Source organism: Lampris incognitus, chromosome 12, assembly GCF_029633865.1.
Source record: "Lampris incognitus isolate fLamInc1 chromosome 12, fLamInc1.hap2, whole genome shotgun sequence".
In the NCBI taxonomy this organism is placed as follows: Eukaryota; Metazoa; Chordata; class Actinopteri; order Lampriformes; family Lampridae; genus Lampris; species Lampris incognitus.
In genome coordinates this window covers 19,001,049-19,019,225 of record NC_079222.1, presented here as the reverse complement: position 1 = coordinate 19,019,225, position 18,177 = coordinate 19,001,049, and the positions used below count along the sequence as shown (strand labels likewise).

The window sequence follows — 18,177 nt, the reverse complement described above, 5'->3', positions numbered from 1 at the left end:
GGTTCGAATCCCTGTGTTACCTAAGGCTTGGTTGAGCAGCCCTACAGACACAGTTGGCCATGTCTGTGGGCGGGAAGCCAAATGTGGGTATGTGTCCTGGTCACTGCACTAGCACCTCCACTGGTCAGTCAGGGCGCTTGTTCAAGGGGGTGGGGGAACTGGGGGGAATTGTGTGATCCTCCCGCGCACTACGTCCCCCTGGCGAAACTCTTCACTGTCAGGTGAAAAGAAGTGGCTGGCGACTCCACATGTATTGGAGGAGGCATGTGGTAGTCTGCAACCCTCCACGGATCGGCAGAGGGGGTGGAGCAGAGATCGGGAGGCTCGGAAAATAGGTCAAGCACAATTGGGGAGAAAAAGGGGGAAAATATATATATTTAATTTCCATAATTAATAATGATAGAATCATCAATTTGGACAATGTTAAAATTTAATAGAGAATTCCTGCTGAACCAAAACAACCATTCTCGCTCACCTTCTTTTGCTATTCCAAATGAGCACCGTGAGCAATACCAACAGCTACCGAGCATACCTTGTATGCTCGGTAGCCGATCTCTATTCTCTAGTAATGATCTCGTAATGAACGGAGTAATGATTGCTATTCAAATCCAGTTTATTATTTGACTAAAACTATACATGTGCATAAAAGAGAAATGGATTTGAGCAGATTGTGTTAGAATAGTAGCCTTGTGCTTCAACGTTATACCAGAAAACCTGCTTAAACTCAGTTCTATCCTTTTACTTCTCTCCTGTTGTGCTGCTGGGATGCAGTCTGTGAGCAATGTTGAATCATAGTTTGAGTCTTGGCATGAGTCATTTGATCTAGTGAGTTAGAACTCACTAGGACATATAGCCCTAAACATCATGGCAAGAATATTCTCTTTTAGATTCTTAGTCTTCAACATCAAGAACGAAGAAAAACCATCAATTTGCCACCAAACTCTAAGGCCTCGTTTACACTTATATTTCAATGTGCTTTCAGTCAACAGAGTGTACTAACTGGAACACAATTTGACGCGTCCATACCTGGCAGTAAAATGTGATATCGTTGGTCAGATCTGTGTTCGGATTTCCTTTTCATGCAATATTAGAATAAGTAACCCTCAAAATAGTGCGAGTATAGGTCCTCCTATAAAGCCAGCATTAGTGGTAGTATGCTGTCCTTTAAAAATTCACCGAGACATACTGGATGCTTAACTTTCGTATGTGAAAGCAGACCATTAATTACAGTTGTGAACAGCTTCACCTTCATCTGTGTCCCCAGCATACCTGCCTCAGTAACTTATGTCTGTGCCATGGCAATCTGCAGTAGCACTCCAGTGGTTTGCCACTGTATCCTGCTCATGTGCAACTGCCCATTTGTTTGGACAGAGCAAGGCATCAGTTGGGATCATTGTCCCCCATGTGTTGGATGCCCTGCACTCCTTACTCCAGAGGCAAACAACAAACTTGGCAGGAGTGGTGAATATGGACAAGGTTTGCTGAAGTATGTTTCTACTGTGTGCGCTTTAAGGTGCCTGATTGCATCTAGATCAGAGATGGGCAACATGATCCAGAAAGGGCCAGTGTGGGTGCAGGTCTTTGGTCCAACCAAGCAGTTACACACCTGAGTCTACAATCAATCAATCAATCAATCAATCAATCAATCAATCAATCAATCAATCAATCAATCAATCAATCAATCAATCAAATTGCAATCAAGGTCCTTAGCAAAGACTATTGGTTGCCAAATAAAATCAGGTGTGTAACTGCTTGGTTGGAACAAAGACCTGCACCCACACTGGCCCTTTCTGGATCAGGCTGCCCACCCCTGGTAGACTATTCAGAGGACCAAACACAATGTGAACTCTACCACCTCTACCACCTGGCAGACTTGATCGCAATGCAAGTTCAATGTGACTTCTGAGCATCCAGACTTGTCAGTTAATGCAGCCTGGCATTATCAAATAGTTGAGGTCACATTGAAATGACAAGTGTAACCAGGTTCTAAGCTGTTTTGACACATCTGTTTTAGGCCATAAAAAGCTTGCTCTACTCAAATAACTATGTAAAATATGGAGACCCTGATGTCTTAGGTACAAGAAAAACATTGTGACCAACCTATAAGTTTATCTTATATGATTTCACAACTCAAATGTATAAATTAATACATACCTTGTATGTATGACAGCATTTTCCAAAGTGTATACTGGGGGGGAATGTAGTTCCGCCCTACAATCCCCCCCCCTCCGTCACGGGGGGAATGTAGTGCGGAACTACTGTTTTGACGTCAGAATCTTTTTCACGGCAGAACAATCAACAAGACAGTCTGTAGGTTCTCAGAATGGAGAGATATTTGACAGGGACGAAAAGAAAGACAGGCTATGCTTCCGAGACAAACAAGACAGCGTGCTTAGCTGATGGTAATCAACCAAAAACCAAGTTAAGAAAATATGATGAAGCCTATCTTGCCCTTGGATTCACAGTGAATGTGGTGGGAGATGAAGAGAGACCAGTTTTATGTCTGAAAACTGGCAGCTGGTAGTATGAGACCAAACAAATTAAGAAGACACTTGGAGACATTACACCCCAGTCACGCCAATAAGCCACTTGAGTTATTTCAGAGAAAACTTGGTGCATATCGTCAGCAGGAACATTGCTTTGTAAAAGCTGCATCAGTGAACAACAAAGCACTATAGCAGAGGAGCTCATACTTCCTGTGGCTTTAGATATGGTGTCAACTATGTTCGATGAGACAAGCGGCACAAAATGTAAGGCTGTCCCTCTGTCCAATGACACAGTTTTAAGACGTTTAAGCGACATTTCAAATGACCTTGAAGAACAACTCATTGAAAAACTGAAAGAAAAACGTTTTGCATTACAAGGGGACGAGGTTACCGACAGCAATTAAGACTGCTTGTTCATTGCTTATGTTCGCTTTGTCACATCAGGGTCACTGTGTGAGGATTTGCTGTTTTGCAAGTACGTCTCAAGTAGAGCGACAGCTGATGAGCTCTTTAGGCTTCTTGACTGTTACCTGACAGAACATGGGCTGAAATGGGAGAACTGTGCTGGCGTTTGCAGGATGATGCACAGACCATGGCAGGGAAAACGAAGGGATTGCAGGCACTAATCAAGAGGGTCTTGCCAAATGTGCAATGGACACACTGTGTCATACACAGAGAAGCGCTAGCATCAAGACTGATTAGCCCAGACCTAAATGAGGTTTTGACCGATGTTGTTAGCATGGTCAGTTTAATCAAAACAAGACTCCTGAGAGTGCAGCTGTTCTCTGGACTTTGTGAGGAAATGAGGGCTGAATATTCAGCTGTGTTGTTTCACAGCGAAGCTAGGTGGCTCTCATGAAGTAAAGTGTTGTCGTGAGTCTTTGAGCTAAGAGAGGAAATTTGGGTGTTTCTGGAGGAGGAGCGTATGCATGAAGTTGCAAGCAAGTTTAGTGATGAAAATTTTCTGATGAAACTGGCCTATCTCAGCGATATATTTGGAAAGCTGAATGAATTAAATCTTCAGCTTCAAGGCAGAGACAAGCACCTTCCTCACCTGGCAGACAAGACCAGTGCATTCACTCGAAAGCTTGAGATGTGGGGCAGGTGACTTGATCAAGGAAATACTGATTTCTTTGAGAATCTGAGAGAATTTATTTAAACCAGTGATTCTGGAGCCACCACAGTGATACCGTGTCTTAAGGAGCACATCTCTACCCTGAGAGGATTCTTTCAAAAATACTCCCCAAATAACAGTGCTCAGTATGACTGGGTGACAGATCCATTCAATGCAGCAGCACCTGCTGATTTCAGCTCTGCTGAAGAAGACCAGTTCATCGAGAAGACATCTGCCTCCACCGTAAGGCTGAGCTTTACAGCTCAGACACTGAGTGAATTCTGGCTTGGTGTGGAGAGGGAGTATCCACTCATAGAACAGAGGGCTGTTAGCATTCTGCTTCCTTTCACCACATCCTATCTCTGTGAGATGGCCTTTTCTTCTGTTGCCTCAATTAAAACAAAGTACAGATCTAAACTCAACATTGGGCATGGCTTGGGAGTGGCAGTATCAAGCCTGCAACCCCATTTTGAAAAGATGTGCGGCGCAAAAAAGGCTTATTGCAGCCACTAATGTAGTGATGACTTGAGCTCTCACAAATTGACTTGCTCATCGTTTTTCCCAAATATCTGTATTTGTTCCTTTTTTGCACAGATTGAACTTTGTTATTGTTCTAGTAAAGTGATTTTTAAAATTTGTTTTGCTTTACTCTGTTTTTGAAAAAGCACAAAGACTGCTGACAAGACCATATGGGATCGGTCGGGACTCGGGTTAAAAATGACCGTCATTGGTACTGCGCCCTCACAGGGTACCGATGGAAACTATAAAATCCGCTGTGGTGACCCCCTGAGAAACAGGGAACAAGCCGAAAGAATAATAATTTGCTGAACCATTGAATTTACTGTCAGACAACATTCATAAAGTTCTCAGAGGTGTACAATTCAATATCTTTAAGAGATTTTAGAGGTAAATCTTTCACTGTTGTAAAGGACATGCAATTAAGTCTGGATACTATGTGCTGGCATAATGATCATTGAAATGTGCCATTACATGTTAAGATGTAAAAAATCCAAATAAATGCATTTTTGAAATTCACATTTTTGTGAATAACTGCTCATGCCTCTCTGCTAAAGTGACTCCATGATAATATGTATAGACTTGATGACCCATGAACATGAAGTTCTCATTCCTTAGTGGGAAAACACAATTACAAGAACAGGCAGAAAGGACCACTTGCTCCAGGCAAAAAAACACACACACAAACACACCACTCAAAAAAACAAAGAAATTCACAGCCACCAACATGAAAAATGTGCCTGCATGTTTGTGTGTGCTTTAAAGCATTAAACAGAATCTCACCTTTAATCATTGAGTCTGGCTGGGTTTGTGTAAAATACTCTCTTCCCCCCCCCCCCAAGATGTGGTCTAAATACGGAAAAGTTGACATTTAAAGTGATTTAATATAGACTAAGTACAAGCAGAACATCCTAATTTCCAGGGAAGGCTGCTATTAGTGGGCTATCAGGGCTACGCCCTCCCTATCTTTTACAGTAAAGATGAGAATTGTTAAAAAACCTTAGAACAGATTGTTCTAAATTTTGGTGTGACCTAGAGCAGCAACAGCACCAAATAGGAAAAACACGGGATATATCTAGATGGGGTTATGTTTTACAGCCCAAACCCAGTAGCATCAGCTTTCATTCATCTTCAGAGTAAGTGAGTGACAGGCGTCACGCCTCGTCCCCTTTATTTGCTGATCATTTGGGCTACATTCATTCAGCCCTCAGGCCGCTGGCTTTTGATCAATGACAGCGGACGTACAGAGTAACGGTACATACAGTGAAACACTATTTGTGTGAGAGTGGGGAGGGGAAGGTGACTGCAGGCATTAGCATGAATGAATTTGATTATTTACATTATCATTTATTTTCTTCCACGTCTTTGAAGGAAAAAAAATTGAAGTGACGAGACTGGGGACAAAATGTCCTAACGACATTCAAATAAAACAACAGGACAAACGACAAAGTCGCAAGTTTGTGTTACCTGGTTTTCAGGAAAGGACTGGCTAACGGCAAGTGTAGCTAAGAATTCACTTTTTCTGTTTGCCATGCTAGCTTTTGGGAGGAGACGTAGCTTAGACCCAACTAGGAATTGTGGCTTTGTGTGTGTGTGTGTGTGCGAGAGCGAGAGAGAGAGAGAGAGAGAGAGAGAGAGCGAGCGAGAGAGAGAGAGCGAGCGAGAGAGAGAGTTTTGGCATCAGGCCATTCTTGTGGGTACTTCTCTATAGTGTTTTTGTAGAGCGCTTGCTATAGCAAGGTATACAGTGTCGTTGCTGTAACTTGGTATCTCAGATGTGATGCTGCTGTTGCTGCAGCGTGAACTACTGATGGGTATGATGCATCTGTTAGCCCACCCACCCAACATCACCACCAGCCAGCAATCACTGATAATTTCTCAGGAGAATAATCTGTAAAAATTATGTTCCTGAGAAATTATAAAAATTGAATATGCTCACCCGACTTTGAGTCCACAGATTGCAAAGGTTTAGCATTTTTTTTTTTTTTTACAAAAATGGATCATACTGTAAGATACAGTGAATTCATTACAGCATAAAACCTATTAATTCGCTGAAAAGTGACAAAAGTATAACTTATTGATATATTGCACACTTTGGGTATTTTCAAAATTTTTTTGAATCATTTGAATTCACCAGAGTGGGTCTTTAAACTTGTCCAGCCATTAAGCCTTGGCTAATAATATCACTTAATTCTGATCAAACCAAATGTCACCCTGTTCATATATCAATCCCATGTTTAGTGTGGCCTACAGGGGCAGGTTTATAAAAGCTTCTTGCTTCTCCTAATGAACCAAGGTCTTACAAAATGGATCACGCTTTCTTTAAATGGTTGGGACCGATCAGGTTATTCCATTATCCAAACCCCTTATCCTGCTTTCAGGGTTGTGGGGATGCTGCAGCCTATCCCAGCAGTCGTTGGGCGGCAGGCGGGGAGACCCCCTGGACAGACCGCCAGACCATCACAGGGCCGACACACACACACACATTCATAGGGAATGTGTGTGTTTTAGTACGGCCGATTCACCTGACCTACATGTCTTTGGACTGTGGGAGGAAACCGGAGCACCCGGAGGAAACCCACACAGACACGGGGAGAACATGCAAACTCCACACAGGGGATGACCTGGGACGACCCCTGTGGTTGGACTACACTGGGGCTCGAACCCAGGACCTTCCTGCTGTGAGGCAATCCCGCTAACCACTGAGCCACCATGCCGCCCCTATCAGGTTATTTAAAGTTAGCAAATGTATTGTGTCATTGGTAGACTTTGGGCACTATCAGTGCAGATAGAAAAGAACAAGGCCTTCAATTGAACAGTCACAAACAACGGCCAGCTAGAAAGTCACAGTCCCTCTATCAGCAAAACAGAGAATGACTTATCACCCACCAGGTATGCACACCTCTAAATAAGACCATGATGTTCATTGCCGAAGACACAGCAAAATGATGTGTGCTCGTGTGTATGGATGAAACTGAATCACAATTCCAAGAAAAAATTGATCTCTGTGTGCATATTTCGGTTCACATCGGTGGTATCTCATGCTCAGCAAATATACAATAATGTTCCCTTCTAAACACAGCCAAGAGCTAACTTCTAGCAGTGGCTAGCAGACGTGAGAACCACTGTCAAATCCATTTAGTATAGTCTAGGCTCAAGGATACCAGCAGTGTCACAGGATGTGTTTTAGTCTCAACAGTTCACATCTCAGAGTAGGCACAAGCCATTTTCCTAGGAAAGAACTACTCATATATTGCATATGAAATAATCATACTAAGCGATGCTTGGTTTAAGATCTCGTGTCCTTGAGCAAGAACTGCATCTCTATAAGCTCCAGGGGTGCTTTTCTGTTGCTGAATGCTCTCTCTGACCTTCTTTTGGAGGCAACTATGGATTTTAATGCATTCAAATCACATGTCTGTCATTGATTGATTGATTGATTGATTAATCTTCAGCCACTACTCCGGGGTCAGCTCGCGGTGGCAGCAAGCTAAGTAGGGCACTCCAGATGTCCCTCTCCCCAGCAACGCCCTCCAGCTCCTCCTGGGGGATCCCAAGGTGTTCCCAGGCCAGATTGGACATGTAGTCCCTCCAGCGAGTTCTGGGTCTACCCCGGGGTCTCCTCTTAGTTGGCCAGGCCCGGAAAACCTCCAAAGGAAGACACCCAGGAGGCATCCTAATCAGACGCCCGAACCACCTCAACATGCTCCTTTCAACGCGAAGGAGCAGCAGCTCTACTCTGAGCTCCCTTCAGAAGTCTGAGCTCCTCACCCTATCTCTAAGGCTGAGCCCAGACACCCTACGGAGGAAACTCATTCCAGCTGATTGTATCTGCAATCTCACCCTTTCGGTCACTACCCAAAGCTGATGACCATAGGTGAGGGTTGGAACGAAGATTGACTGGTAAATTGAGAGCTTTGCCTTCCAGCTCAGCTCCAATTGATTCATTCATAGTGAATTTGCATTTTGAATGGTCAGATGAGGATACCTGGACTTGAAATCAATCTTCTTCTTTCAGCTTGTTCCCTGTTTCTCAGGGGTCGCCACAGCGGATTGTACAGTTTCCATCGGTACCCTGTGAGGGCACAGCACCAATGGCGGTCGTTCTTAACCCGGGCCTCAGCCAATCCAGTACGGAACCTCAACTGATCCAGTATGGTTTTGTCAATCCGCATACTGATTTGGCAAAATTTTACGCACTTGACTTGAAATCAATAAAGGAGCAAAAAAACAAGAAATAAATAAAAGGTATGCACAAGTATTTTGTTATTTTCAGTAATATAAATGCCTGTTTGTGTGTGCGTGTGTCTAAATAAAACAAATCAGAGCATTAAAATGGACCCTGAAGGGAAGAAGCATCCAAACAATGGGGGATGAAGGCCGCTTCTTCTGTGACCGAGTACGTGTGTGTGTATTACGTGTGTCTCTGTCTGTGTCAGAGACTCAGACAGTTGCTGCATGGTTGAGGGAGCACTCACACACACATGGTCCCCCAACACCTAGGGCCGGGGGGTAAGGGTGGGGGCCTCCTAATGTCTGGCTGACTCCCGACAAACACACACACTCACACTCATCTTAGAGCATGCAAACCTAATGAGACAAGCCAGACAGAGACCTAGACATACAGACCTGAAGGCAGAGGAGCCTGGACTAGGGTCAAACACACAAACTGTAACAAAGGCTCCAGTGAATTAAATTATTCATTATTACAGTTTGGTAAACAACAACACCTAGAGATGATTGACTACATTTGATTTATGTCTTAAATGGTTAACTGCTATAAAGTCCTCCCGCTCATCATGTTTTGCGAACTGCAGAGGATTTATGTCAATATTGAGTAAACAAAAGAAAAACTCTAAGGTTTAGGATTAAATTTTACTGTTTCTGGCCAATTGTTTGCCACAGTATTGGTCTATGTATGCATTCTTGAGGATTTGAACCCCCCCCCCCCACACACACACACACGCACATATACGTACATATACACACCAACATTTCAGTTAGCCAGCTAAGCCAGCTTTTGGCTGGGTTGATGAAACCACTCAAAAGTCGGTACATAAAACTGCTGCCAGGCAAATTGTCCAGGAGAAAAGAAAATTTAAGGCTTTGACGAATAATGCCTTTTATTTCGTTAAATGATGCCTTTTATTTATTTATTTATTTTGTACCCCCCCCCCCCCACCTTTTCCCCCCTAATTGTATCTGGCCAATTACCCCACTCTTCCGAGCCGTCCCGGTCACTGCTCCACCCCCTCTGCCGATCCAGGGAGGGCTGCACACTACCACATGCCTCCTCCGATACATGTGGAGTCCCCAGCCGCTTTTCACCTGACAGTGAGGTGTTTCGCCAGGGGGACGTAGCGCGCGGCAGGATCACGCAGTTGGAGAGTTCGGATTTTTCATTAGCTACAGATTACTACAGGCCACAGTCTAACATAAAACAAAGCTGGTTAAATTAGAGAGGACTAACGTCTATTGTGCTCATTCATTATCCATTTTATAATTAATTAGGCAACTCATTTAAATGTTCGTAGGCAAAATATGTCATTTGCCTGGTAGCAAGAGAGGCAGCACTTGTTTGTGTCTTTCAATATAATGTCACACTAAGAACAACATTCGGCTTCATTTTCGTACAACTTAACTGGATAATTTATATTCTATTTAGAGGAATTACCATAACATAAATGTGACTTTTGTTATACTGAGTACACCCTAAAGGGCTACACATCCAATGCATATGGATGTTCAGTAGATGTCTTGAATTTCCAGCGCATTAAAATGTTGCGGGTCACGTTGGCTGGTGGCAGTTCCTAACACACACACACACACACACACACACACACACACACACACACACACACACACACACACACACACACACACACACACACACACACACACACACACACACAGCCTCTACGTAACCCCTCTGCCATACCTGTTCCTTTACCTCTGCATTGATGTGCTGACCATCATGCAGGGGTGTATGGTAGTTATCCTGGGGACCCAGAAAGTGATTTGGTGCAATCCTCTCTATTTTCTCTTTTTCAAAAGCTACATGTATGTGTTTGCATTTTGCGTGTTTCTTACATAGTCCGGCAGGCCTGCGTTGTCTCCCTGTCTGCCTCTTAGAGACTGTGTCGCCTGCTCCAGTACCTTGTTGTGTTTTTTGGATAGCAGAGCAAATAAGCTGTGGGAAACAGAGACACAGAGACAGCAAAAGGGTTAAAGAAAAAAAAAAGCACAACAGTAATGGTAGTATATGACTAATTTCTATAAAGTACAGAGAAACAGAACACACAATCATCACATATGCTAATCAGTGGTGTTTCTTTCCATAGCGGGACACAGCCTCAATTTAATATTCAATCAAATTCACACTATTACCAGGATTGGTTGTCTTGATGTGTGTGTACTTTTGGTTTTGATTTTGATATACTTTAATGATCCCTGTAGGGAAATTACGCTCTGCATTTAACCCATCCTAGCTGTGTAGCTAGGAGCAGCGGGCAACCGCCCTGCAGCGCCCGTGGACCAACTCCAGTTCGTCTTGCCATGCCTCGGTCAGGGGCACAGACAGGAGTACTAACCCTAACATGCATGTCTTCTTAATGGTGGGGAAAACCGGAGCACCCCGAGAAAACCCACGGCAGACATGGAGAGAACATGCAAAGTCCACACAGAGGACGACCTGGGATGACCCCCCCCCCCTTCTTGCTGTGAGGCGACAGCACTAACCACTGGGGCACCGTGCCGCCCAGTGTATCTGAGATTCTGTGCCATAAGATTACATACTATGGCTTAGAAACATACATCAAGTGTCTGTGGGTCTGATAAATGGATCTTGGGACCTTGAGTATAAAATGTAAAGGGTGGGCAGGAATCCCCCCCCCACACACACACACATATGCACATGTGCATGCACATATGAATATGTGGCATCAAATTGGCTAAGAAGTTGCTGACTGGATTCCAATAGCAAATTGCAATAGCACACTTCTTCATTTAAATTATATCACTGAACCTTATGTGAACTGCCGTTGCCCTGCAACTGAAATCTTATTGTTAACTAGACTTCTAACACTTCCTCTAGCTCATACAGTTAAATATTGATTCTGTAATAAAGAGCTGACATTGTGAACAATGGCACATTGGATATGTCACAAATCAGCTTACTGAACATTCAGTTTAAAAGTTTGCCCCGGAACGTCTGATTGAGTTACTGCGTAACATAAAGTCATTTTCATGTCAATAGCATTAACAACATTTGATCATTTCCGAAGTTCTGAAAACACGGGGTATATTTGACTGAATGCATTTCAAACTCAACCCACTATTGATATTATCAAGTCAATTCTGCTTCAGTAGATATTCTTTCATTAAGAGAGAACCCATCACACCCTGGTCACAATCTGTCCCCCAGTCCCTCCCCTCTGGTAGGCGCTACAGAGCACTGCACCTCAAAACAACCAGATGTAAAAACAATTTCTTTCCACGGGTTGTCATTCAAATGAACGCTTAACACTGTCAATAAATCATAAAATAAACATTATGTATATACTGCACATTGTATGTATACTGATACGCTCTGTCATGTCCATCTACCTCAGGCATGTATGTAAGTAACCTGCTAACATCTATTTCAGCATCTCTGATATATTCTCTGCACCATTGCACTTTATTGCCTCTTATTTCACTTGTATATAGCCAATCCTTGTGTATATATCTGAAGATTGTTGTGTTGTAGAGTTGTTATTCTTGTACACTGAGAGAGCCACGAAACTGGAGTCAAATTCCATGTTTGTGCAAACCTAAATGGCCAATAAACATGATTCTGATTCTGAAGAAGTGGGATGAGCATGACTAAGAAGCTGTTGTCTCAGTGTTTATTCCGAGCGCACAGTGCAATTGATCAAGGTAAGTGCTGAAACCTTGAAGCTTTAATTAAATTTTTCTCAGGAATGACATTGCTCAGCCTCCCTGGGAAAGTCTACTCTAGGGTACTGAAAAGGAGGCTGGGACCGATTGTTGAACCTCGGATCCAGGAGGAACAACGCGGATTCTGTACTGGTCGTGGAATAATGGACCAACTCTTTACCCTTGCGGAAGTGTTGAAGGAGGCATGGGAGGTTGACAAGGCAGTCTGCATGCGTTTTGTGGACCTGGAGAAGGCTTAAGACCGTGTACCCCAGGGCACTCAGTGGGGGGTACTGCAGAAGTATGGGGTACTGGGGCAGTTGCTCCAAGCCATCCGGTCCTTGTATAACCAAAGTGAGAGCTGTGTCTGCATTCTTGGCACAAAGTCAAACACGGTGGGTGTCGGACTCCGCCAAAACTGTCCTTTGTCTCCAATTATGTTTGTGATATTCATGGAGGATCTCAAGGCGCTGCCAAGGTGAGGAGTGTGTCCATTTTTGGAACCTCAGAATTGCATCTCGGCTCTTCGCAGATGATGTGGTTTTGTTGGCTTCATCTGAACGCAACCTCCAGCATGCACTGGGGCGGTTTGCAGCTGAGCGTGAAATGGCCAGGATGAGAGTCAGCACCTCCAAGTCTGAGGCCATAGTTCTCTACCGGAAAATGTCGGCTTGCTCCCTCCGGGTTGGGGATGAGTTGTTGCCTCAAGTGAAGGAGTTCAAGTATCTCAGGATCTTGTTCACAAGTGAGGGTAGGATGGAGCGGGAGACCAGAGGAGGTGCTAGTGCAGCAACCAGGACACATAGCAACATCCGGCTTCCCACCCGCAGACACAGCCATTTATGTCTGTAGGGACAACTGACCAAGCGGGAGGTAACACTGGGATCGACACCACACCACCCGGACACCTCCCTTGTGTATATATCTGAAGATTGGTGTGTTGTAGTGTTGTTATTCTCCGTTAAGTACACTTAGAAAGCCTCGAAACTGGAGTCAAATTCCATGTTTGTGCAAACCTACATGGCCAATAAACATGATTCTGATTCTGAAGAAGAGGGACGAGCATGACTAAGAAGCTGTTGTCTCAGTGTTTATTTCGAGCGCACTCTGCAACTGATCACGGTAAGTGTTGAAACCTTGAGGTTTTCATTAACATTTTCTCAGGAATCTCTCATTTTAACACAAGAATGGATTTTTCAAGTTTAATAACTTCATCTTCAGCCACTTCTCCGGGGTCAGGTTGCGGTGGCAGCAAGCTAAGTAGGGCAATCCAGACGTCCCTCTCCCCAGCAACGCCCTCCAGCTTCTCCGGGGATCCCAAGGCATTCCCAGGCCAGACTGGACATGTAGTCCCTCCAGCAAGTTCCGGGTCTACCCCGGGGTCTCTTCCCAGTTGGCTGTGCACGGTAAACCTCCAAAGGAAGGCACCCAGGAGGCATCCTAATCAGACCATCTCAACTGGCTCCTTTTGATGCGAAGGAGCAGCGGCTCTACTCCAAGCTCCCTCCAGATGTCCAAGCTCCTCACCCTATCTCTAAGGCTGAGCCCAGACACCCTACGGAGGAAACTAATTTCAGCCGCTTGTATCTGCGATCTCACCCTTTCGGTCACTACCCAAAGCTCATGACCATAGGTGAGGATTCAAATGAAGATTGACTGGTAAATTGAGTGTTTTGCCTTCCGGCTCAGCTCCTTCTTCGCCACAACAGTCTGGTACAACGTCCACATTACTGCTGATGCTGCACCAATCTGCCTGTCAATCTCCTGCTCCATCCTACCCTCACTCGTGAACAAGACCCCGAGATACTTGAACTTCTTTACTTGTGGGACCAACTCATCCCCAACCTGGAGGGGGTAATCCACCATTTTCCGGTAGAGAACCATGGCCTCAGACTTTGAGGTGCTGACTCTCATCCCAGCCATTTCACACTCAGCAGCAAACCACCCCAGTGGTGGCTGCGCTGGAGGTTGTGTTCTGATGAAGCCAAAAAAACCACATCATATGCGAAGAGCAGAGATGCAATTCTGAGGTTACCAAAATGGACACACTCCTCACCTTGGCTGCGCCTTGAGATTCCACAAAGTTTAATAACTTTGTGGGAAAAAAAAAAAGATACAGACCTGTCGCTCCCTGAATGCTCCTAAAATTGCATATATTTTAATTAAAATTACTTTTAGATCAATCGCACAAAAAAAGTTATGATAAGATCTACCTAAAATGACCATGGGCAATCAAAATGAACGCTGGTTTTTAAACTCTATATTGTGTCAAGATAAATACCCAATTGAGATATCAATGCATTGTATGTCTATTAGGAAGCGACTGACACCAAAATTAACATTTTAACGACTATAATGCTATTTGTAAACAATTTAAACTTCAGAGAGACATGGTCAAACTTGAATAGCAAAATTGAAAAAGTGAAAATATTACCTGAAAAACGAAACGGAAAACACATATTGCTAATCTAACAAACGTAACAAGGCCCATAAAACGTGAAATGTAAAAAAAAAAAAAAAACGAGCTGAAAACACCATGTAAACAGTCCCAAACAACAACCAGAACTTGAAAACTACTAGAAAACTAATACAGATCTAAGCTCATCATTGAGCATGACTTGAGAGTGGCAGTATCAAGCCTGCAACCCCATTTTGAAAAGATGTGCAGTGCAAAACAGGCTTATTGCAGCCACTGATGCAGTGACAAGACTTGAGCTCTCGTAAATTGACTTGCTCATCGTTTTTGCCAAATATCTGTATTCGTTCTTTCTTTTTTTTGCACAGATCGAAATTATTGTTATTGTTCTAGCAAAGTGATTTTTAAATCTGATTTCCTTTTTCTCTGTTTTAGAAAAGGCCCACAGACTGATGGAGCAATCTAGTGACAAATGTCACAAAAAAATTTGATAAAGTTGAAGTGGAACTTGCGTTTGTTATTTGCACAACAGAAATTACTGAAAGAAAAGTGAAAGGAATGTTAATGATCTTGATGTTATCTAAATAAAGTTAAACTTGGCCCATTTTGTCACCATTTTGATGGGGCAGGGGGCATGAAAATTTTTCTTCCTCCAAAGGGGGGCATGACAGAAAACATTTGAGAACCACTGGCTTAATTCAATAGGACCTTGTGCACTGCCATGGCAGTTTGCCATAGCAGTACACAAGGTAAACCGAGAGACCACCAAGTAGGCACATCTGGCACCCTCACACAAAATGAATCACAGGGACTACAAAAACTAGTTGCTCTGTCTCATCCAATGCTTATGGTGAGGCACTGACAGCCATGGCCTTAGAAACATTACCCCAGAATCATTTCCTCACTGCAGATTTTATAATACCAGTGTTGGGGTTTAAGTACTGACAGACATAGTAAAAATAATAGCGAGAGGAAGGGGCTAGAAAAAGCCGGCATTGCATACTAAAGGTAGCATCTCTATTTCATTTTGTACATCTGTCAATATGCTGTATCTTTATATTCCCTGATTTTTTTTCTTTTTCTGTTTGTTTTGTTGTTGTATCATTTCATCAATGTTTTTTGTTACCTACTTTGTTATGTTCTGCTCCCTGCTTCTGCAAATACCTAATGTAAAGCTGAACCTGATCATGAAGAAAGAGGGCATAGTGATGGAGCCAGAAGGATGAATCATCATCATCAGTCATCATCTTGACCGGACATGCAATCAATTACCCAGTTTACTTACAGAAAAGCAAAAGAGATGGAGAGAGATACAGAGAGACAGACAGACCAACAGATAGAGACTGTCCTCTATGTTTCTGATACACAGATAATATCTAGGACAAAAGTGAGGACGGAGAGATAAGAGAATCGTGGAGTGTACACTGTGTGCATTTTGATGTGTGTGCATGTGTCTGCAGAAAGGGAAACAGTTCAGTGTTATGCAGCTGAAGTTAAAATAGACATGAACAAGAGTGTTCACTCTCCCTTGCCTCTGCCTGCCTGTGTGTGTGTGTGTGTGTGTGTGAGTGAGTGAGTGAGTGAGTGAGTGAGTGAGTGAGTGAGTGAGTGAGTGAGTGAGTGAGAGAGTGAGTGAGTTAGTTCCACACAGAAAGGTAAGAGCCTCTGGATATGTTCCTTTGATTTCTGTGCTTGAAATAATAAATGTTTTGTAAAATTATCTAATTTATTCATCAACTGAATCAAACAATGTACACTCAATGTAAAATAGGAAGTGTTCGGTTTGTGTAATTAGCAATAACTAGGGATGGTTTATAGACATGCAATATCACGTTTTCATCTATTTTCCCTGTCGGCTGTAAATACTTACGATATGATGACATGAGCTGTAACCATAACTGTGTTCTGAGACTGACATTTATATGTATATGGCATATTGTCTGTGTTTATTCTGACGCACTTCTTAAATATCAAGGCGCTATCTGTTCAGCCACAGCACCTGACACTACTGTTGATAATGGAGGATGTATCTGTAACTGCCACCCAGTTACAAACACCTCACGTTTGTACAACATAGAAGTACTCTTTTAAATGCATGGAAGTATTTGTTCTAGTTTTAAGTGTATTGTGGGAATGCAGGAATGAGGAGACGGAGAGATCGAGTCAATTCCGTTTACTCGCCACACAAAACAACACCGATACAGCACAATCTCTCATGGCAACCAGCTAACTGCTAGGCTGCTGAAAACATGGCTCCACCCCAGAAACTCTAAGCAGTGCCTACGTCAGCACTCTGAATGTCTGCCTTAAAGGAGCAGCAGCCCCTGGTGAATCTACCCTCAATTGTGTATGACCACAGTATCTATGATTATAAAATATCCCTATACTATACCAACGCAATAAAATGCTAACTAGTGCTGCACGATGAAATCTAATCGCAACTACGATGTCAGCCTGTGCAATTATGTAACCGCAAAATAATAAAATGTGCGTGTGTGAACATCTGTTTGTGTGCAGTCTGCATATCTGCGCCCATAATTAAGAGACGACCAATCAGTCTCTCTTTAGGCAGTGAAGCGCATGCAGTCTACGGTCACATGACTATCCGGTGTGCTGTGTGCAGACCGGGAAGAAGGGGGGGGGGATGGATCCCGATGACAACGAGCAGGTTAACGCAGATGAACAGGTGGCAAAAAGAAAAAGAAAAAAAAGCGACCTCTGTTATATGGCGATATTTTGGATTCAAGCTCAGCGACATTGAGCAGAAAAAGGTACTGTGTAAAACATGCAAAATGAAAGCCGCTACATGTCGCAGCAACATGACACATTTGTATTATTTGTTGAAGCATAAATTTGTTTATTATATCGCAATCGCAAATCACAGTATTGTCCACAATAATCGCAAATGTGACTTTTTTCACCAAATCGTGCAGCACTACTGCCAACTTCAGAGCCACATGAGGAAACTTCAGACGAATTAAACCCTGTGTTTAGTGAATTCTCATGACTAAAACATTTGATGAATTTTGTGCGCAGAGCTTTCGAGAAAATGCGCATGTCTTCCGGGATCAGGTGCGGGGCACGCACCAAGCTCTTTGACCCCCCACGACGCGACGGGGGACCGGCAAACCTCGCGGCGGGAGCCGTGGTAGGACAACAAGGACATGTTTTGACTCTGTCCTGTGTGCTAATTTTTAAAATTTATTTTCATTTGTTTGTTTTTATTGGTTTAATTTTTCACCCAGGTAATTTGCTAAGTGGGGTAGCTACACACACCCAGTGTTACAAAATATTCTCCCCATAAAGACAAACTGTATTTTTTTCTTTTTGGTCATCTTCCTATCTTTTGTTTGCAACTATAAATTATTTTTGAAATCAATATTATTTCTATTTATGCAGCCGAATGAATTAAATTATTTCTAAAATAAAAACAAAATCATATACATAGGCTTCCAGGGAGCCTAGCGGTCTATCCTGCTGCGTACCAACACGGGGACCGCCGTTTTGAATCCCCGTGTTGCTTCCTGCTTGGTCGGGCGTCCCTACAGATAAAATTGGCCATGTCTGCAGGTGGGAAGCCGGATGTTGGTATGAGTCCCGATTGCTGCACTAGCACCTCCTCTGGTCGGTCAGGGTGTCTGTTCGCAGCGGAGGGGGAACTGGGGGGAATGGTGTGATCCTCCCACACGCTACGCCCCTCTTGTGAAACTCCTCACTGTCAGGTGAAA

General features: G+C 43.4%; 1 protein-coding gene across 1 annotated transcript in view; it reads right to left on the bottom strand.

Moving 5' to 3' along the window:
* Positions 1 to 18,177, bottom strand: part of dym (dymeclin) — a 99,405-nt gene that overhangs the window by 35,953 nt on the left and 45,275 nt on the right. The window contains exon 14 of the mRNA XM_056290294.1: positions 10,207 to 10,306. Within this exon, the coding sequence (XP_056146269.1) occupies positions 10,207 to 10,306 (100 nt within the window). The remainder of the gene's footprint in view (positions 1 to 10,206; positions 10,307 to 18,177) is intronic.